The sequence below is a fragment of the Zalophus californianus genome, chromosome 5, assembly GCF_009762305.2.
Source record: "Zalophus californianus isolate mZalCal1 chromosome 5, mZalCal1.pri.v2, whole genome shotgun sequence".
NCBI classification, from domain to species: domain Eukaryota; kingdom Metazoa; phylum Chordata; class Mammalia; order Carnivora; family Otariidae; genus Zalophus; species Zalophus californianus.
The window spans coordinates 27,722,972-27,746,046 of record NC_045599.1 but is presented as its reverse complement, the minus strand read 5'-3'; the positions used below and the strand labels follow the sequence as shown (position 1 = coordinate 27,746,046).

At 39.1% G+C, this 23,075-nt stretch overlaps 1 protein-coding gene and 1 pseudogene across 2 annotated transcripts in view; both read left to right on the top strand.

Annotated features, from left to right (window-relative positions):
• The window catches only part of CDKL3 (cyclin dependent kinase like 3), a 111,492-nt gene that overhangs the window by 52,599 nt on the left and 35,818 nt on the right, over positions 1-23,075 (top strand). The window contains exon 14 of one of the 2 annotated variants that reach the window (XM_027606494.2): positions 19,695-19,733. The exons of the other annotated variant lie outside the window; for it this stretch is intronic. Within the exon in view, the coding sequence (XP_027462295.1) occupies positions 19,695-19,718 (24 nt within the window). The 3' untranslated portion in view covers positions 19,719-19,733. Of the gene's footprint in view, positions 1-19,694; positions 19,734-23,075 lie in introns of those variants that run through there. 2 annotated transcript variants of the gene reach the window in all.
• On the top strand, positions 16,328-17,573 carry LOC113929534 (annotated as a pseudogene).

Here is a 23,075-nt window from a genome sequence, read left to right as displayed (position 1 = left end):
ATTTAAACATATCATGAAGTTCATTTAAAAGGACAGAAATGGAGGAAAGCATTGAAGCAAATCTTTTGGCTTACCAGCATGTTTATCAATTAGTAGTTTACATAGAATATATTTTTAACATATAATTTAAACATTGATACAGTCAAGGTTTTGGCAGCATATATTTTATTTCTTATTGCTGGTTCTTACTGGCTTGGTTTCTGATTTTAGGTGGAGATGGCCATTTTAAGGGAAGAATTTGAAGAGGAACAGATTTTTTTTCTGGTAGTGTCTTTTCTTTTAAATCTTAAAAATTCAAATTGGCAAGTCTTCTCTTATTTTATATACACTAGAAATGTAACATGGGCTATTAAGACAGCTGCACATCTTGTATGAGCATCCTCCAACTTTGTTTTGTTAGCAAAGCATTCACTCTTTTCTTCTTAGTTTCTTCTAAGAATTTTGTTGGTTTAGAATTATGAAGTCATCTCCCCTCTCTGCCTGCTTCTTTACTTGCCATGATTACTGAGTAGGTAACACATACTGTCATATGACACACCCTGTACTTACACTGATCTCTGCCCTCTGCTAGTCACATAACCTTTAGTTATGTGACTAGCATATTTCCTACAATGCTCAGGCTTCCTGAAGTGAGTTCTTAATGAAATATCTGACCCATTGTTGTAAAGGCTGTTCTTCCCTTGCATGGTTAAAAATATGTTCTTAGCTGTAAAAGCATCTATAGTATTTATAAAATGCCTGGAAATTATGTGGTATTCAAATGTTAAGTAAATTCTTTTGTTCTTTTTGTTTTGTTTTTATTTAAATTCCACTTAGTTGAGAATTCTTTTATTCTTTTCTTCTTTTATTCCAGCACTCTTCCAGTTTCCTAGTTCCATCTGATAGTGCCTTTTATGTGATACAAACTTTTTCTATTCCATAAAACAAATTATATACAACCCAGAGGACACTGCCAAAATTCTTGATTGTCCTAGTCTTCAAAAACAACAACAACAATAAAATGGATTATCTGGTGTTTTACCAGGGCTGTACCTGATTTGTATTTACTAAATAGACATGAAAAACAAAGGAAAACATAATTTCTTTATTACACTATTGTAGTCTCTTTTCATCTCATTTTAAGGTTGATTGGAATACATACCTGAGATTGTTATACATAATATATCTTCTAACAGAATTCCTGTTACTTTTAGCAACTAATCTCCAGGGAAATTAAAAGTTGTTCCCTGTGGTAGGTTCAACAGATACAAGTCTGCCTCTTACCTGTTGCATTTGTGTATTTGTTGATCTTAGATCAATATCATTGGATTCAATTTCTACAAAAATGCCTGCTTGGATTTTAATTGCGATTGTGTTAAATCTATACCTCAATTTGAGGAAAATTGTTATCTTAATAATTTTAAAGCCTCCCCATACATGAGCATGGTATAAATTCTCCATTTATTAGATCTTTAATTTCTGTCTGTAATATTTTGTAAAAGTCTTATACATTATTCACTAAATTTATTTCCATATGTTTTGTTTTTTTGGTGCATTATAAATGGTATTTTTTAAATATCATCTTCCAGTTAGTTTTGCTAATATACAGAAGTACAATTTGTTTTTCTATATTGATCTTGTATTCTGAGACTTTGCAAAATTCACTTACTGTTCTAGTAGGTTTCCTTCCCTTGTTCCTTTATCTGTTACTTCCTTTCTTCCTTCTTTTTTTGTCTATTTCTTAGAATTTTCCACATAGGTAATCATAACATCTGCAGATAAAAATAGTTTTACTTCTTCCTTTCCAATGTTTATGCCTTTTATTACTTTTTCTTGCCTTGTTGTACTGACTAGGACATGTGATAATATTGAACAGAAGTAGTGAGCGTGGACATCCATGACTTTTTTTCCTATACCAGAGGAAAAACAAAACATTCAGCTTTTTCCCATTAAGTATGATGTTAGTTGTAGGTTTTATGTAGATGATCTTTATTACATTGAGGAAGGTTCCTTCTGTTTCTCTTGCTCAGTGTCCTTACCATGAACAGGTGTTAAACTTTGTTAAATTCTTTTCCCACATCAACTGAGATGTTCATATGATTTTCCTCCTTTATTCTGTTAATGTTAATTAGTTAACTGATATTTGAATGTTAAATCAACCCTATATTCCTAGGATTAAATTCTACTTGATCCTTTTATGTTCTGTATTGGATTTGATTAGTTAATATTTTATTAAGGATTTTGGCACTTATGTTAATGAAGGATTTTAGTCCCCCCCTTTTTTTATATATTGTCCTTGTTTAGTTTTGGTATCAGTGTTATGTTGCTTATAACTGGGTTGGAAGTGTTCCCTCTTCCTCTGTTTTCTGAAAGAATTTGTGTAGGATTGATTTTATATTCTCCTTATATGTTTGCTAGAAATCACCACAGAGGCCAATGAGGACTGGAATTTTCTTTGTGGAAGTATTTTAATATGTGAATTCAATTTCCTTAAATTTATTTAATAAATATAGAGATAGCCACATCTGTTAGTCTCTTTGTAACAGTTTTGGTAATTTGCTTCTTTCAAAGAATTTATTCATTTCATCAAAGTTGCTGATTTTATTGGCATAACACTGATTATCATTTTCTCTTGTTATCATTTAAAGTCGGTAAGATCTATGGTGATGTCCCCTTTATCATTTCTCGTATTGGCGATTTGTGTTTTCTTTTTTCTTGGTAACTCTAGCTATAGGTTTATCAATTTTGGTAATTTTTTCAAAGAACCAGGTTTTGGTTTCATTAATTATTTCTATTGTTTTTGCCTATTTTATTGATTTATGATTTATTGATTTATCTTTGTTGTTTTTTCCTCTGTTTATTTTGGGTTTACATTGCTCTGATATAGTGATATAAGAAATAATAATGGTCTTCATCACCTATTTCTGGCACAGAGTTCCTAAAAACACAATTTCCTAACTAATGGGGATGAAAAGAGCATCTTTTGTTAATCATAAAACTCCTTACAACCATAGCTGAGTTTCATTTATTTACTTATTTATTTTTAAGTAATCTCTACACCCCATGTTGAGTGTAGAGATTAAACTTACAACCCCAAGATCAAGAGTCACACGCTCTACACACTGAACCAGCCAGGTGCCCCCATACCTAAGTTTATGATAATGAAACCCCTTTCAACCACACCTGAGTTTATGCTAATGAGATGTGACTCAGAGTAAGGAGGCTGGTTCCCAGAGGAACTATCCATGTCATAAGAGGATTAGAATTTTCAGGTCTGACCTCTAGGAAGAGGAGAAGGGCTAGAGATTGAGTTCATCACCAATGGCCAGTGATTTCATTGATCATGTCTATATAATGGAACCTCTATGAAAACCCTAAACAAACCCTTAGGAGAGCTTTCCAGTTGATGAATACATTGCAGTCTTGGGAGAATGACGCACCCAGAGAAAGCATGGGAAATCTGCACTCCTTCCCACATACTCTGCCCTGTACATCTCTTTCATTTGGCTGTTTCTGAATTCATCCTATATAAAAACTGATAATAGCAAGTAAAGCACTTTCCTGAGTTCTGTGAGCCATTCTAGCAAATTATTAGACCCAAGAAGGAGGTTGTGGGAACTCCTGATTTATAGCCAGTTGGTGAGAAGTAGAAGAGGCCCAAACTTGTGACTGGAGTCCTGGAATGGGGCAGTCTTGGACTGAGCCCTTAACCTGTGGGCTAACTCCCTAGTGTCAGAAGTCTTACGAGTAGAGGAAGCAATTTTTCCATTTACTTTTATTTTCTAGCTCCTGAAGGTGAAACTGAGGTCAATGAGTTGAGACTTTTCATCTTTTCTAATATGATCATTCAAAGCTTTACATTTCCCTTTCAACTGCATACCAAAATTTAAATGGTATTATTTCAATCAGTTAAAAATATTTCCCCGGCGCCTGGGTGGCTCAGTTGGTTAAGCAACTGCCTTCGGCTCAGGTCATGATCCCGGAGTCCTGGTCAAGTCCCACATCGGGCTCCCAGCTCAGCGGGGAGCCTGCTCTCTCCCCGCTGACCCTATCCCCTCTCATGCTGTTTCCCTCTCTCTCTTTCTCTCTCTCAAATAAATAAATAAAATCTTTAAAAATATTTCCCAATTTCCCTTATGATTTCTTTAGAAATGTGTTGTTAAAGGGGCACCTGGGTGGATCAGTCGGTTAAGTGTCTGACTTCAGCTCAGGTCATGATCTCAGGGTCCTGGGATGGAGCCCCACATCAGACTCCATGCTCAGCAGGTATCTGCTTGTCCCTCTGCCCCTCCCCCTGCTGGTGCTCTCTATCTCTCTCAAATGAATAAATAAAATCTTTAAAGGAAGGAAATGTGTTGTTCAATTATCAGCTATTTAGGTCTTTTCCAAATAACTTAGTGTTATCATTTTTTAATTTAATTCCATTGTGGTCAGAGAATATATTATTTCAGCCCTTTTAAATCCATTGAGATTCATTTTATGTCCCAGAATATGGTCTTAGTGAATGTTGAACAATCTTGAAAAGAATGTGTACACTTGAAAATAATTTTTCTTTTTTTTTTAAGTTTATTTATTTTAGAGAGAGCAGAGGGGAGTGATGGAGGGAGACAGACAAAGAATCTCAAGCAGACTCTGTGTGGAGCCCCACGTGGGCTTTATCCCACAACCATGAGATCACTACCCGAGCCGAACCCAAGAGTTGGATGCTCAACCGACTCAATTACCCAGGCACCCCTTGAAAAGAATTATTCTTGAAAAAAATGTGTGTTTTTCTGAAGTTGGGTGTAGTGTTCTATAAATGACAATTAGGTCAAGTTGGTTGATAGTGTATTTAGGTCCCATATCTTTACTTATTCTTAGTCTACTTGTTTTATCAGTTGCTGATGGGGAATATTGAAATCTTTATATTTGTAGATTTGTCTGTTTCTCCTTTCCATTCTATTAGTAGTTGCTTTATGCATTTTGAAGCTCTGTTATTAGGTACGTATATATTTAGGGCCTTTATATTTCTGATGACATTGACCTTATCTGCTGCCCAGTATCTGAAAACAGTTGTTTTATATGTTTTATCCAGTTTTATTATTGTTTAAGGTAAAACCAATACCTGCTACTCCATCATGGCTAGAACTAGAGGGTCAGTTTAAGAGTTCTGGTGGTGGAGGGGTGCCTGAGTGGCTCAGCTGGTTAAGAATTCTGTTAATTCTTTGCCAATAGTATGAAATCTTGCAGCATGCAAGTATGAAATGAAACTTCAGCAATGGACATAGTTGATAGAATGGATAGTTTATTGGCTGATAATACTTGTCAAAAGGTATTAGGCAAGTATGTTTCAGTTGTATTTCTGGTCTGCTTTCATTTCCACATATGACTCTGTCCTTTTATTTTTATTTTTTTTAAGATTTTATTTATTTGAGGAGGGGGAGGGAGAGAGCATGAGTCTGAGGCAGAGGAAGAGGGAGAAGCAGACTCCTCGCTGAGCAGGAGCCTGGAATGCGAATGCAGGGCTTGATCCCAGGGCTCTGAGATCATGACCTGAGCCGAAGGTAGACGCTTAACTGATTGAACCACCCAGGCATCCCACATATGACTCTGTCTTGTAAATATTTGTTACAGAGCATTTTTAAAAGCAAATTGTTGAAGTAATGAGTTGCTTACATCAAAACTGAAAATGTTCCATGGGCTAGAACATTAGGATGGAGCTTGAAGAATTTTTAAAAAAATTTTTTTAAGATTTTATTTATTTATTTTGACAGAGAAAAGGAGAGAGAAGGAACACAAGTAGGCAAAGTGGCAGACAGAGGAAGAGGGAAAGCAGGCTCCCCCGCCCCACCCCGAGCAGGGAGCCCAGTGCAGGGCTTGATCCTAGGACTCTGGGATCATGACCTGAGCCAAAGGCAGACGCTTAACCAACTGAGCCACCCAGGTGCCTCAGAGCTTGGAGAATCTTTGAAAGAAGATATCCTGATTTCTGTGTTTAAATTATTTGTATTCCATTCCTGCAGAACTTTTATCACCTCTCCCAGAGGAGCTGGATTTCCAGGGCCTGAGTAACAGTAGTTTATAAAGTAGTTTCAGTGCCTACTAAGGCCCCAAATGTGGTAGACTGCTGATGCAGAGTTGACATTTTCATCAAATTCAAGGTTAAGAAAGTCATACTTTTTATTTTATTTTTTTTAAAGATTTTTATTTATTTATTTGACAGAGAAAGCACAAGTAGGCAGAACAGCAGGGAGAGGGAGAGGAAGAAGCATGCTCTCCGCTGAGAGGGAGCCTGACGTGGGGCTCGATCCCAGGACCCTGGGATCATGACCTGAGCTGAAGGCAGCCGCTTAACCGACTGAGCCACCCAGGCGCCCGAAAGTCATACTTTTTAAAAGCATAGTTCTAGGGCGCCTGGGTGGCTCAGTTGGTTGAGCGACTGCCTTCGGCTCAGGTCATGATCCTGGAGTCCCGGGATCGAGTCCCGCATCGGGCTCCCTGCTCAGCGGGGAGTCTGCTTCTCCCTCTGACCCTCCCCTATCTCACGCTCTCTCTCTCTCTATCTCATTCTCTCTGTCAAATAAATAAATCTTTAAAAAAAAGCATCGTTCTATAAACAGGAGAAACTAAAACAAATACACAGGAATGCCAAGAAGAGGACAAGTTAGCTTAATACAGAATCATACAGCTGTTCAAAGTGTAAATTAAAGGGCCCTAAGTGGAAATTGGCCTATCTTAGTGAAACTACCAGCAGAATTGCATAGGGAAATGATCAAGAAATTTTAGGTGATGTACGAACCATAAGTTACAAGATGATACAAGACAACAAGAAAGCGCTCTTCATTTTAATAAAAAGCAAAAATATAGAAACAAATGAAATACCCTACTATCCTGCTATCCTCCTAACTGCCTACATTCTCCCCTTATAATGTTAGGAAAAGATGATAACTGATGGCTTTGTAAAGGCAGAGAATCATAATGATTCTCTTCTTTCCTGAAAAAAGTAACCCTGAAGTCAGATAACCAGAAGTATGTACTTATGATGGGTGGGATGAAAGCCAAACTAAAAGAGAAGAGGACAAAACTAGTTAAAGCTGTGGTGTATTCAGTCTTGTCTAATACATTGTCATTCATCCTAGGATTGCTAAGAAATAGTTATAGATTAGCTATAAGTGAGTATTAGGAGACCTTCCAGAAGGCATACAAATGTAGCACCCTTCTTTAAAATGTCATTGGCAAGGGCGCCTGGGTGGCTCAGTTGGTTGAGTGTCTGACTCTTGGTTTTAGTTCAGGTCATGACCTTATGGATCATGAGATCGAGCCCCACATTGGTCTCCACGCTTAGCTGGGAGTCTGATTGAAGATTCTCTCCCTCTCCCTTTGTCACTGCCCCCTCCCCCACTCACTCTCACTCTCAAATAAGTAAATAAATCTTGAAAAAAAATGAAATGTCATTGGAAAAAAAAAAGAGCACAGATTTATTTACTTTAATTTTGAAACCTGAAGACCTAGGAAAAATCACCAGTTGATTTATAGCTATCTAGAGGAATGGTGGACAATAATCATCATGAATTTGTCTTATCTGGTTAGTTTCTCTTAATAATAGCTTAGTGAGCTATGTAAACAAAGGGAAAGCAGGAGATATAATGGCTTTGTAGTTTAAATAATCAAAAAGCATTTGGATTCAGTTCTTAGACTTTCTCTTTTCTGTCTGTACTCCCTTGGTGAACTCATCCAGATTCATGGCCTTAAATACTGTTTACATACTGACAACTCTCAGTTCTCTCTTTCCAGCCTGGATTTGACCCCTAAACTCCAGAGTCACATTTCCAGTTGCCCATCAAAAGTTCCCCTAAAACATATAATAGGTATCTCCGACTTCACATGTCCAGAATTAAGGTCCTGATAGCTTCCTCACTCCCTCCTGCTCCTCCATATTTCCCTCACCTTAGTTAAGGGCAACTCCATTCTTCCATTGGCTCAGGGGAAATATCTTGGAGTAATCCTTGACTTCTCCTTTTCTCTCATACTCTACATTCTTTCAGCTAAACCTTGAAGGAATTTCCAGAATTTGAGTACTTTTTACTCCTCTACTCCTATGCACATTTCTTGCCCATTGTTCAGGAAACCTCCTTACTGGTTTTTACTCATATATGAAGACTTTTCTACCACTTTACTTAAAATTACAACGTTTACCATTCCTATTCCTTTTTAACTTTTTCATATAGCATTTCTTTACCTGACAAGTTACATAACTTTATTTTATTAATGGTCTCCCTCCACTAAAATATTCCAGGCACCTTTCTAGACATGGAGAATGCAGTAATGAACAAAACACTAAATCTCTGCTTCATGAGTTCCTGACTTCTTTGCCTAAGTGTATGGATACATATGGCATTGAAAGAATAATTGATCCTGGGGCGCCTGGGTGGCTCAGTCGTTGGGTGTCTGCCTTTGGCTCAGGTCATGATCCCAGGGTCCTGGGATCGAGCCCCATGTCGGGCTCCCTGTTCTGCGGGAAGCCTGCTTCTCCCTCTCCCACTCCCCCTGCTTGTGTTCCCCCTCTCGCTGTGTTTCTCTCTATCAAATAAATAAATAAAATCTTAAAAAAAGAAAAAAAGAATAAATGATCCTGTGACATGTACACTTCAAAGCAGGAAATAAAATGAATTTTGCCTTAGATTGACTTTCATACTGACTTTGGGTTAAGGTTCTTTCTTTTTACAGGTAGCTTTCATTTAATGGGTAGCAATATATAGATTGCAGGTGTCCAGTGGTGATTATGTAATCTATATGCCCTTCTAGTCCAAGAGTAAAAACAATTCTCAAGTTCTCTTTGAAATCAGTTAGTCCTAACCTCCTCCAGAGGGAGCTCGGGGTCCAGCATTTTCAGGATCTGAGCTAGTCTCTGTCCTGGTTTAACAAAAGACAAGGCATTCTGTCCTCCGTTGGACTGAACTTCAGTGTGTGAAGATGGGGTACTAATACAGCAATGTTTTTTGCTCTAAATCAGTGTTTTTTTGCACCCCCCTCAGAAGAATGATGCAATAGAAATGCATGCTAGGAATTAGGTTGTTTCACATGAATGATTCCAAAGTCTAAGGACATTTCAAACCAAGCCATAGATTATTTATATACATTCAGGCAGCATTTCTTGGGCTTTTCTGACTAATTTCTTTGTGGCTACTAATTATCACATTGAACCGTATTAGTAAAACCTTTAAAGCAATATTGGGGTACCTGGGTGGCTCAGTTGATTAAGCATCTGCCTTTGGCTCAGGTCATGATCTCAGGGTACTGGAATGGAGCCCCATGGCAGGTTCCATGATGGGCGTGGAGCCTGCTTAAGATTCTCTCCCTTTCCCTCTGTCCCTCTGCCCTCCCCCACCCCGACACATGTGCACTCTCTCTCTCTAAAAAAAATAAATAAAATAAAAAATAATTTAATGTTCACAGGGCCTTTGGAGTCTCCTTCAAGGATGCAGAGTTATGCTCTTTAATTTTAGTTCTGTTGTCTGAGTTGTCTGAATTTATCCTGACTTCATTCCCTTTGATAATACATTTGGTGTAGAGATGCTGTCTATTCTTGTTGCATACTGCCTGTGGAAGTTCTGAGAGTATCTGTGCCTTGGTCTTCATTTGTTTAAATAAGTTGGCCACAGTGACAAATACATCAAATATCTGCTCTTCATGTATAAAATATTTCATTGAATATAAGAGTAAGCATGGCATTGGGAGCTTTAAAAGAGAACTGTATAACATAGCTCCTTTTGTAGTTAGGAAAAAAAATAATCTCTGCAGATTCATTATCACTTTCTAGAGTTGTGCTATGTTAAATGGGAGATACTTGTATTGTAGTTCTATTCCATCCTGGGAAAACCCGGTGTAGACCAGCAGTTCCCAACTTTCATCTTTTGAGGCTACATTGGACTTTCTCAAAGTTTTTGTACCTCAGTGGATAGAGCAGGTAAGGTGATGTTACAAACACGGCTATGTTAGGGTTTTGAGAGGATGAGTTACTGGCTAATAGAGGGAGATCCAGGTATGATGGAGCCTGAAGCTTTCATATTTCAGAGCCCCTTTTGGAGAAAAAGAACACAAAATTGCAATTCAAAAATTGCTAGGGCTATTCTTTTTTTAAAAAATTTTATTTATTTATTTGAGAGAGAGAGAAAAAGAGAGCACGAGCAGGCGGGCAGGGAGGGGCAGAGGGACAGGGAGAAGCAGACTCTCCACTGAGCAGGGAGCCCCACTAGGGCCTTGATCCCAGGACCTGGGGATCCTGACCTGAGCTGAAGGCAGACACAACTGACTGAGCCACCCAGGTGCCCCGAGACTAGATTTTTGGACATTTTATTTTCTTAAAATGATCCATTACATATTGAGTCTGGCTTCTGTTTTTACCACAGTAATAAAACCTTGCTTTTGATGGGCACCAGTTTTATTTCCTAATCATCAAATTCAGTGGCTTTCTTTAAGTCCTTATTTTCCCTGATTTTCTGTCACATTTGATACCATGAATCATCTTTTCCTTCTTGAAACGCTCTCATCTTTTTTGTCACGTCCTTGTTTTCTCACCTGTGAACAATTCTCTGCTCTACTAATAATTTATCTTCCTAACTTCTTCCCTGTCAGCATTCTCTGAAGTTCATTTCTTAGGCCTTCCACTCTTCCCTGTTTCCTTGAGGAAAGTGTGCTACCCTTCTATCTTGACTACCACCACAGATGGTATTTGAGGATATTCTTCCAAGATACCTAGTTCTGAACTAACATTTGTCTGAAGCCCCAGTTTCCCCATTTTGCTAATATTTCCACTTTATTATTTTGCTATTTCCTCAAACTTACCATATCTAAATTGGATTAATTTTCCCCAAACTAGCTCTCCTTTCCCTCTTGGATTTACTTGTTTCTAAAAGTGGTAGCATGGTTTACCCGGCTTGAAACTTGGCATCAACTTGATTTTTTTGTTCATTTTCATGTATCTTATAGCCATTATGGCATCAGATCTACTTGATTCATTCTTTCTAACTCATTTGATCCTCCTATATTGTATTACTTTTTCATACTTAACATAATGAGCCTCTTTTGTATGATTGGGATTCCATTTTTCCTCCAGACTCCCTTTTTTTATTGCTTATACCATATATAATATGTCGAAACAAATATTATGTTTCACATCCTGCTTTGTGATGCTAGTTACCTCTTAAATTATATCTTTATAACTTTGTCACTCCACCCCAAGTACCTTTATATAATTAAATACCTTAATATGTATGGAACAAATAACTTAAATTCAAAACAACCCTGGTAGTTTGGAGACTTGCTGAAGAATCAATGAATGATGTTAAAAATGATCAATAAGAATCTGAGGCGTGGTTGTCTCTGAGCAAGCTTGTTAGAAGGAAGTATCGGGAGGGAGTTAGTGATGTCATGCTGCAGTTCCTCCTTCAAACTTCAGAGCACTCACAATTCTGTTTGCCTTTAGGAAGGTGTAGTTGAAGATTTTCTGAAGTTTCAGACTTCTTAGATCAAAAGCAAATCTACTTTTTCATTTCTGGCAGTTTGCTTACCAGCTATCTGAACAGCATGTGTGCTGGATATCCTAAAAAAATCCAATTATAATACCTCTCATCAAAGCCCAAAAGGTACTGGTGGTGTAGAGAATGGTTTAAGCAGGTCACTCAGGTGAAATGAGATAAAGTCTGGGTCTAGGCAAGTGGAGTTGTATTGGAAACTGCCCCTTAAAGATGAGTCCCTTAAAAAAGTGATACACTTAGTAAAGGGTGAATCTATTCCTTAATGAGAGATTGTAGAGAAGTTTGTCTACATGGTTCTGGATGGTAAACAAACAAACAAACAAACAAAACAACCTTTTCCTTGAGAATTCATAACCATCCTTCATACAGTTTTGGTGTCAAAATTCACACTGCATGTGTTAGCCCAGAAACCCAAGATTAGAATGTAGTTTAAGTATTAATGGATAAGTGATCAAACCAGGAGGCTGGCAGAAGCAACCACAAATCCTCTCTGGAGGAATGCATTTTAAACTAGAATCTTGAAGAATTTTCACAGATAAATTTCCTGTGAATATGAGTTCACTATTAAAAATAAAAAACACAAGAAATAAGTCAACATGAATGGGAGTTTGCAGAACAGTAAACGGAATCAAATCTGCAAAGACTCTATAAATTAAACTGTCAGATACGTAACAAAGGTTTATTTAATATGTTTAAAGAGATAAAGAGAATATTGACTATAGGATTGAAAATCAAGAGGACTGTAAAAAATAACCAGGACAAGGTAGAACATCTAGAAATAAAAATTAATCATTAAAATTAGAATCCTAGGGCATTAGTCAAAAGTAAATTAGACAGAACTGAAGAAAGAATTCTGAACTGAGAAATAGATCTAAAGAAATTACTCAGATTACAGCCTAGAGAAGTAAGAAATGGAAAAGATAAAGTGGAAGTTAAGAGGGGACATGGAATAAATGTGTGAAAGTCCAACATAAAAACTAATTAGAATTCTGAAAGGAAGACATAAAAAGATGAGAGAAGGCAATATTCAAACGAATGGTAGCTGATAATTTTCCAGAATTGATAAAAAAATTCTCAGATTCAGGAATCCCAGTGAATCTTAAGAATAATGAAAATGAAACCTACTCTCAGGCACATCATCCTGAAAGTACACAACACCAAAGAAGTAAAAAAATTGAAAGCAGTCAGAGAAAAAGGCCAAGCACTGTAAATGCATGACAGGTAGAATGATAACTGACTTCTCAACAGCCCAGTGGAAATCAGAAGATGGCTGGGAATAATATCCTCCAAGTTCCAAGAGAAAATAGCTGTAACCCTGGAATACTGAGGCAGATTAATCATCTCCCAATATCTGTCCTTTGCTTCTTCTTTTGTAATAAAATTCATGATTTTTAACTGAACCATGAATGCCTGGAATAAAAAGTACTTTTCCTAGTCTTCCTTACAGTTAGCATTACTGGAGAAGTAGTGAAGGTAGTAAATTATATTAATGTTTAACAAGTCGAGAGGTTTGCTTTATTGTAGGCCAATTGCTAAGACAATAGAAAAAATATGAAACAACTATCTTTGATGGTGGGCAACAGGCAACCCAGAACTATGATCCCTGATAGAAGGAAAATGAATGAAGCGGTTGCTGTGATCACACAGGCTTTCTCCGATTTCTGGATCACAACACAGGGAGGTGGGATCCAAAGAGAGCCTGTCAGTTTTGCTGGACTTGGTGAGGTAGGGATGAATAGAAGCTCAGGAAGGGCCACGTGGCTGCAGTTTTCAAGGCAGCATAGGAGAGATGAGGAAGCTATGTGTAGAGAAGGAGCTTAGAAATCTGCATTGGTTTGCTTCCAATCTTTGTCTGAATACTGATCTGTGAGTTTGGGCAGCCATGAAAATGCACCTCTCAGAGCTTCAACTACACAGAGTATAATTGACCTTATACCAAAAGAACTGTGAGAATTAGCTAGCTACCAGCAGGAGCCAGGGAAATATCCCTGGGATTAGATTTTTAGGGTATTTGATCAAGGGGACTAGAATATAAGTCTAGACAAGGAAGAATTCATTAACTTGGGAGTACCATCTCAGAACATGAGATTTAACACCTTAACAAGAGTGTTAAGGGGATGTAGCAAAATCACTGCTGGGATGGCTCTTAGAAGCCTGAGAAAAAGCTATGGCCAACAGTCAGGGAAATATAAATACCTGATTTGCCTTATAGATGGAATGAAGAGGCTGAGTGAAGTGGGGCCTACAAGAATAAATTATGTAAGATCGGAAGACCAACCAGAGAATGATGTTCCCTGGGAGGACCCAGAGGACACATTATTCAGTAGGCCCCAGTGAAAGGAGGTGCGAGACCTTGGGACACTGAAAACTGCAGCAAACAGAGGACTAATGTGAAGCTCCTGACATTGTTATTCTTTGAGGAGACAACTTACTACTTAACCAAGTCCAGTATATCAGAATTTTTCCATTCTTGAAGGGGATATAGAGTTTCACTTTCACAGAGAGGGATACATATTCAGAGTACGGGCTATACTTTCCTAGAAGATTCTCAGTAGCCTGGGGCTTCAGAATACCTGACCCACAAACATGTAAATACACACAGTGTAGCATTAACTGCGTCACGTTGAAGGAGATGTGGCAGTGGGTCCATAACCATAGGACTCACTAGTAGTATCACATACAGTACCATCTCAAAGCAGCCAGTCTCATAGAACACTGGACCAATCTTTCTAAGGTGCAACTGAAGTGGCAGTTCAGAGGCAATCTTATAAAAGGAAGATATGCCATTCCTCAGGGGGTAGAATATATATGAAATCAGAGACATTCAGAGAGTGCTATATCCCAATAGAAATAATAGGATGCTGTATTTCCATGGATCTGGGAACCAAGGCATTGAAGGAGCAGAGGCTCCCATCACTTCCAATGACCTACTTTGGGAGTTTTTACTTCTCATCCTTGCACCCTTAGGTGGAATTGGGCACCCTTTGATGGAACTGGATTTCCTGGTCTTCAAAAAGGGGCATGTTTTCTTTCTTTCTTTCTCTTTCTTTCTTTCTTTCTTCTTTCTTTCTCTTTCTTTCTTCTTTCTTTTTTCTTTCTTCTTTCTTTCTTTTTTTTTTCTTTCTTTTTCTTTCTTTCTTTTCTTCTTTCTTTCTTTCTTTCTTTCTTTCTTCTTCTTTCTTTCTTTTCTTTCTTTTTCAAAGATTTTATTTATTTTTCAACAGAGAGAGAGTCAGCGAGAGGGGGAACACAAGGAGGGAGAGGGAGAAGTAGGCTTCCCTCTGAGCAGGGTGCCCGATGTGGGGCTCCATCCCAGGACCTTTGGATCATGACCTGAGCCGAAGGCAGATGCTTAACGACTGAGCCTCCCAGGTGCCCCAAAAGGGGCACAGTCTTGCTAGAGGCCACAGCAAGAGTGCTATTGAACTAAAAATTATAGCTGCTGCTGTGGAATTTTGGATTCTTTGTGCCCAGGGACTAGTGGTCAAAAAGAAGAATCACCACATTGGTAATTGGTCTTGATCAGCAGGGGGAGGTAGGACTGCTGTTAGTGAAGAGGGCAGGGATATGTGTTAAACCCAGCTATCCATTTGAGCACCTCCTGGTACTTCCTTACACTTTGTAACCATGAATAGACACATGTAGCCACTTCTGATGGAGAAGGGTATGATTACCAAGGTTTCAGACTTCCCAGGAATATAGTGTGGGTCACACTACCAGGTAAGCCACCAAGACCTGCCAAAATGATAGTTACAGGTGAGGAGAATTTAGAACGAATCGTGGAAGAGAATGAGTACGGTTGTAGCCCTGAGATCAGTTGCAGTTATGAGGGCTATAATTTGTCTCATTATTCTCCAACTTCTGAGTTTCCTCTGGAATAAAGGATAATAGGAATCATGGAGGAGTCTTTCTCTAAATTGTGAGAAGTATGTGTATGTGGTGCAATGAGTGAATCTCTGGTGGCCACAAAAATGTACCTCTTGGATCTCTGACTGTGGAGGGCATAATTGACTAATGGCTCCAGTTGCAGCTGTCTGAAATTTGGCATCACATTTACAATAAAGCCACACTTCCCACGTGTTAATCCAGCTAATGACTGGGTTCATCAGGGATAGTGGCAGGCCTGTTCCTGAAATATGCAGGACTTCTTTGATGGGGACTTTGGTGTGAAGATTCCCCATCAGCTGCCCAAACTTCCTTAGAACTGTGGAAATCTATATGTCTTCCACTCAATCTTACTTTCATTCTTCTCTCCTTCTGAAGGTCACATCTGCATTACAATCTTATGACTCTCTTAGCTACACCTGGCTGCCTTCCCATTTTTCCCTACAGGCACTTATTTCAATAAATCTCTTACATGTCAAATCCCTTCTTGGCATCTGCTTCTTGGAATATCCAGACTGACAAGGCATGCATCAGGTGAAATTACATGACCAATCAAAGACTATCTGCCAGGAAGGCTATAAGCTGGATAATTCACATAGTGCTAGGAAAAGACTCAGGTTTCTAACAGTCATTGAGGAAAGATCTTGCTGGATAGCTGGGGCATTCTGTAGAGATCTCAGAAGGATTGTACTTTAGTAGTAGGGTTAAGCTAGCCTTAGAATAAAGGCCAATTTAGATCTGCTCTTATAAGTTTAGACACAAGCTCTCTTGGACGAAGCTGATCTTCAAGTAACTCAACTGCCTGTCAAAACAAAGTTAAAACTCTTTAAAGAAAAATTAACAAACTATAGAAATGATCCCTGAAAGTATAGTCAAAAAATCCTAATAATCTTGTAATGGTCATAATGCCTATCATTCAAACTAAAATTACTAGATTTGAAAACAACCCAGAAAAGAGTTACCCATAATGAAAATTAAAAATCAGTCAATAGAGGTGTCCGAGCCGCTGGTCGCCGAGTCTGGATCCAACCTCGCGCGCCACTGACGCCCACCCGCTGAAGTGCACTCCCGATTCCTTTTGGTTCTAAGTCCAAAATGGCAACTCTCAAAGATCAGCTGATTCAGAATCTTCTTAAGGAAGAACGTACCCCCCAGAATAAGATTACAGTTGTTGGGGTTGGTGCTGTTGGCATGGCTTGTGCCATCAGTATCTTAATGAAGGACTTGGCAGATGAACTTGCTCTTGTTGATGTCATGGAAGACAAACTGAAGGGAGAGATGATGGATCTCCAGCACAGCAGCCTTTTCCTTAGAACATCAAAAATTGTCTCTGGCAAAGATTATAATGTGACTGCAAACTCCAAGCTGGTTATTATCACAGCTGGGGCACGTCAGCAAGAGGGAGAAAGCCGTCTTAATTTGGTCCAGCGTAACGTGAACATCTTTAAATTCATCATTCCTAATATCGTAAAATATAGCCCAAACTGCAAGTTGCTTGTCGTTTCCAATCCAGTGGATATCTTGACCTATGTGGCTTGGAAGATAAGTGGACTTTCCCAAAAACCATGTTATTGGAAGTGGTTGCAATCTGGATTCAGGCCTGGTTCCGTTACCTAATGGGGGAAAGACTGGGAGTTCACCCATTAAGCTGTCACGGGTGGGTCCTTGGGGAGCATGGAGACTCCAGTGTGCCTGTATGGAGTGGAGTGAACTTTGCTGGTGTCTCTCTGAAGAATCTGCACCTGGACTTAGGCACTGATGCAGATAAGGAACAGTGGAAAGAGCTTCACAAACAGGTGGTTGACAGTGCCTATGAGGTGATTAAACTGAAAGGCTACACTTCCTGGGCCATTGGACTGTCTGTGGCAGATCTGGCTGAAAGTATAATGAATCTTAGGCAGGTGTATCCAATTTCCACCATGATTAAGGGTCTCTATGGAATTAAAGATGATGTTTTCCTTAGTGTCCCTTGCATCTTGGGACAGAATGGAATTTCAGATGTTGTGAAGGTGACTCTGACTCCTGAGGAGGAGGCCCGTTTGAAGAAGAGTGCAGATACACTTTGGGGAATCCAAAAGGAGCTGCAGTTTTAAAGTTTTCTAATGTGCCACTTCACTGTCTAGACTACAGCAGGATTTTAGTTGGAGGTGTGTATATTGTCCTTATTATCTGATCTGTTACTCAAGTAATATTAAAATGGCCTAAGAAAAAACGTCAGTTTCCTAAAGTTCCAATTAGGAATGGTTCACCAAACCCTGCAGCTGTATCCTGATACTGGATGATACCTGTCTTTGTATCCCTAAATTGGTTAACGTAAGTTAGCCCCACCGTCTCAGAGGCTCCACTGCCAGAGCTGCGGTTTGCTCTGCACACCAGATGTGTGTTTACTGTGTGTTCTGTCACTTCGGGTTCCTTCCCCAACACCTGACATGCCTAGTCCATCTTTTCCAGTCAGTCACGTCCTGGGATCCAATGTATAAATTCAATATTGCGTGTATTGTGCATAACTGTCCTAAAGGATCTTACTTTGTGTACCGTGTATGTCAGAATATAGTGTACATGGCCATATAATGTAAAAAGACAATGCAACCAACTGTCATACTAACTGAAATACCAAATAAATTTTGAACGGTGACTCTTTAAATCAGTCAATAGAAAGAGTTTAAGAAATGATTATTAGCAGACAAGGACTTTAGGACAGCTATTATAAAATACTCAAGTATTTAAAGGAAAACATGAAAATAATGAAGAAAGAAATGGAATACCAAAAAAGATCCAAATGGAACTTCTAGATACACCATATCTGAAGTAAAGTGAAAATTCACTGAATTGAATCCAAAATGGATTAGATACTGTAGAAGAAAATATCAGTGTCTTTAAGACATAACAATAGAAACCATCCAAATGGAAGCATTGGGAAAGTTTGAAATAAAATGAAACAAAATTGAAATAAAACCAGAATGACTGTGGGACAATATTAATCATTCTAACACATGTGTTCTCAGAAATAGAGGAAAAGAAAGGGCAGAAGAAAAAAATTTGAAAAAAGAGTGGCTGAAATGTTTTTTTCAAATGTGATAAAAACTGTAAATCCTCAGATCCAGGTAGGTCAGTGAACCCCAAACAGGATAAACACAAAGAAAATTCCAGCAAGGCACATAATAAGTTGCTAAAAAATAGGATGTATTAAAACAAAGGCTTATTACTATTCAGGTAGGGTGAGGTCAACAGATCAGTAGATTGCCAGTGAAAACATTGTTAAATTCAGAGATCTCAAGAGAAAGGAATCACTTCATGCCACAAGACACCACCTGGGGAAGCACCAGGGTTGGTCAGGAGGCAGAGGGAATGAGGGGGAAAACCTAGGGAAGAGCCTTTATTTTGGTTTCTATGGGAAGGAATACACAAGTCAGGGTAAGCAGTTTTAGGACTGGCTAGTTTGAATAATTTCAGGAGGCTCTGGGATGTAGGGGCTGTCCTTAATTGTCTTATACCTGGCCCTGGGGTGATTAGGGCAAGGGAATAGCGACCTGCAGTGTAACAGTCTGATAAAGGAGGAAGTTGGGATATTGCATATGAAAGGTATGCTTACAGGTGAGTTCTGTACAATCTCTTATAATTGGCTAACCTTAGGAGGAGCAGTCCCTTCAAGGTTGGCAAGATGTCAAGATGGCAAAGCATCAAAAATACAGAAAATAAAAACGTATGATTAATATGCAGGGATATGGAGAAAATTTTAAAAACAGAGGAAAACAACCCACAGAATGGGAGAATATATTTGCAAATCACATATGTGATAAGATAGTATCCATGATATATAAAGAACTCTTAAAACTCAGTAATACAAAGTCAACCCAATTTTTAAAAAGATCTTATTTATTTATTTATTTGAGAGAGACTGAGAGGGGCAAGCAGGGGGAGGTGCAGAGGGAGAGGGAGAAAGAGAATCTCAAGTAGACTCTGTGCTGAGCACAGAGCCCGGCTCTGGGCTGGATCCCACGGCCTGAGCCGAAATCAAGAGTCAGATGCTTTTAACCAAATGGGCCACCCAGGTGCCCCAGTCAACCCAATTTTTTTAGATGGGCAAAGAACCTGCTATAGACTGAATTGCGTTCCTCCACAGAATTCATATGATGAAGTCCTAACACCCACTGTGATTGCATTGGAGATAGGGCCTTTAAAGAAATAATTAAGGTTAATAAGATCATAAAGGTAGAGCCATGATCTAATAAACTAGTGTCCTTTTAAGAAGAGACACTAGAGATCTTTCTCTCTCTTTCTATTTCCTCCAACGCCCATGCGCATGCCCTGAAGAAAGGCCATGTGAGGGCACAGTGAAAAGGTGGTGTCTATAAGCCCAGAAGAGAGACTTCACTATAGCCTGACCATGCTGGTGCACTGATCTTGGACTTTCAGCCTTCAGAAACTGTGAGAAAATAAATTTCTGTTGTTTAACCCACCCTGTCTATGGTATTTTGTTATGGTAGTCTGAGCTGACTAAGACAGGAGCTGGACAGATGTTGTTCCAAGGAACATAGAAAATGGCCAATAAGCACTTGAAAATATGCTCAACATCATTAATCCATTAATCATCAGGAATATGCAAATCAAACCCCCAGGGACATACCACTCCACACCTATTAGGATGACTAGAATCCAAAAGTCAGACAACAGCAAATGTTGGTGAGGATGCAGAGAAATTGTAACCTCATACTCTGCTAGTGGAAATATAAAATGGTGCAGATACTTTGGAAGAATAGTCTGGCAGTTCCTCAAATAACTAAATGTAGAGTTACCTTATGACCCAGCAATTCTATTCCTAGGTCCATACCCAAGAGAAATGAAAATGTATCTATACACATTGAAATTTGTACACAGATGTTTATAATAGCATTATTAACAATAGTCAAAAAGTTTCTACAACCCAAATGTCCATCAATTGATGAATGGATAAACAAAATGTGGCATTTCCATATGGAATGGAAATGGAATATTTTCTGGCCATGAAAGGAATACCGATGCATGGTACAACCTGGATGAACCTTGAAAATATTTTGCTAAGTGGAAGTAGCCAGTCACAAAAGGCCACATATTGTATGATTCCATTCATATGAAATGTCTGCAACAGAGAAATCTATAGAGACAGAAAATAGGTTATTAAAAACTTTCTCATACTTTTGCATATTGCCAAAATCAATTTGCTAATATTTTGTTTAGGATTTCCACATCTATATCATGAGTGAGGCTGAACTATTATTTTCCTTTCTTACAATGTCCTTGTCAGATTTTGGATCCAGTCATGCTGATTTAGTAAAATTGGTTGGAAAGTGTGCTATGTATTGGTATACAAATATTCACTCCCTTTTCCTCTAAAAAGATTATGCGTCCTTGCCTCTTACCATGTGATTCGTGGTGGTGCCCTATGAAAGAAGTACATTTCCTTGACCCACTGAGTAGAGATTGAACAGGTGACTTGCTTTGGCAAATGACATGTAAATCGATGGGCCATATACCATGTCTGAAAGGAGCCATTCTGTCTTTGTGCCAGCTCTCTTGCTCTTTATCTTCTGACATTAGATGATGAGAACAGTAAGTCCCAAATACGGGCTGTTCCTTCAGCTTGGATCCTGAACAAAAAAGACACAGGGATGAGAGCCACAGTTGCAGCAAATTCACATCTGACATGTAACAGGAGAAAAATCTCCGTTGTTTTGAGTCACTGAGACTTAGGGATTATTTGTTTCCACAGTGTAAGATAGCAAAATTTGACTCTTCTCTGAAAGATTTTGTGTAAGATTAGATTTATTTCTTATTAACATGATAAAATTTATCAGTGAAGCCATCTGGGCCTGGAGCTCTCTTTGTGGGAGTATCTTCTTAATCTTCCCTCTGACCTCTCCCGCCTCTCTTTTCTTTCTTTTAGTTTTCATGGTTTTGTTTTATGATGAAGCATTCATACATCTGAACAAATTAATATCTGGTCTGTGAATTAGCTACTTTTTTTTGGTCATTAAAGAGATTTGTCGGGACGCCTGGGTGGCTCAGTCGTTAAGCGTCTGCCTTCGGCTCAGGTCATGGTCCCAGGGTCCTGGGATCGAGCCCCGCATCGGGCTCCCTGCTCTGAGGAGGCCTCCTTCTCCCTCTCCCACTCCTCCGGCTTGTGTTCCCTCTCTCGCTGTGTCTCTCTGTGTCAAATAAATAAATAAAATCTTAAAAAAAAAAAGAAATTTGTCAGTAGATTTTTTTAAGATTTATTTTTGGGGTGCCTGGGTGGCTCAGTCGCTAAGTGTCTGCCTTCGGGTCAGGTCATGATCCCGGAGTCCTGGGATCGAGCCCCGCATCAGGCTCCCTACTCAGCGGGGAGTCTGCTTCTCCCTCCTCCCCACTCCCCCTGCTTGTGTTCCCTCTCTTGCTGTGTCTCTCTCTGTCAAATAAATAAATAAAACAAAACAAAACAAAAAGGATTTATTTTTATTTATTCATTTGAGAGAGAGAGAGAGCATGAGTGGGAGGGGCAGAAGGAGAGGGAGAGAGAATCCCAAGCAGACTCCGAACTGAGCGCAGAGCCCAGCACAGGGCTCGATCTTGTGACCCCAGGATCACAACCCGAGTCAAAACCAAGACATACTCTTAAGTGACTGTGCCACTCAGGCATCCTGATTTTTTTTTTTTTTTGAGTAGGCTCTATGCCCAGTTTGGGACTTGAACTCACAACCCCAAGATCAAGAGTCACATGCTCTACCAACTGAGCCAGCCAGGTGCTCCACTTGTCTACAGATATTTTTTAAAGTCCAATTATGTACTCTTTCTACAGGTTGTGCTGGTATCGCACAGACTTATGTCAGATAAAAAACTATAATCCAAATACACTAAATGACTCTTCAATGGCCGTAGCACAACAGCATCACTATTACTACAGCCCTACTTATTTGTCCACGATTTTTGGAGTATCTAGGGAACTGTGATTTATATCAGGAAGAGGAGGGAGGAGGTAATAGTGTGGCCACATGGCTGAGAGATCAGCTGAAACTGTAGAAGACAAACCTGAATGTATGATTAGTGCAAAGCTAAGCATCAGTACTGTACTTCAATAAAAAGATGGGGTGTATGGGGCGCCTGGGGGGCTCAGTCGGTTAAGCGTCTGCTTTCAGCTCAGGTCATGATCTCAGGGGTCCTGGGATGGAGCCCCATGTAGGGCTCCTGGCTCAGCGGGGAGCCTGCTTCTCCCTTTCCCTCTGCTTGTGCTTCTCTTTTTTTTTTTCTCTTTCAAATAAAATCTTAAAAAAAAAGATGGGGTTTACCTTGGTCTTGAGCTGAGGATGTAGTTTTTTGGTACAGGCTAGAGGTCTTGTGCTATGGTACCATGCCAGATTTTCTGTAATGAAAATCTAGAACACTTCTCCATGAGTTCATTGTTCCCCAGGCGCCGCTGTCCTCACATTGTCAAAATGCATCAAGATATTCTGCATCTAGATGGGTTTGTTGTTATCAAATACCTAGTAGTAATTATAGATGAGGCTGGATCCAGACTTCCCTTAAATTGGCTTGTCTCTCATTCTGGAGCATCACCTGATTTCGTTAGAATCCAAGGGGCTGGTATGATGTTGACAACAGCAGCAGTGTATGGGAAAGTTTTAAATGATGAACTCATTTTATTCAAAAGTTAGAGCTTATTAAGATTTTTTTTTTTTGCAG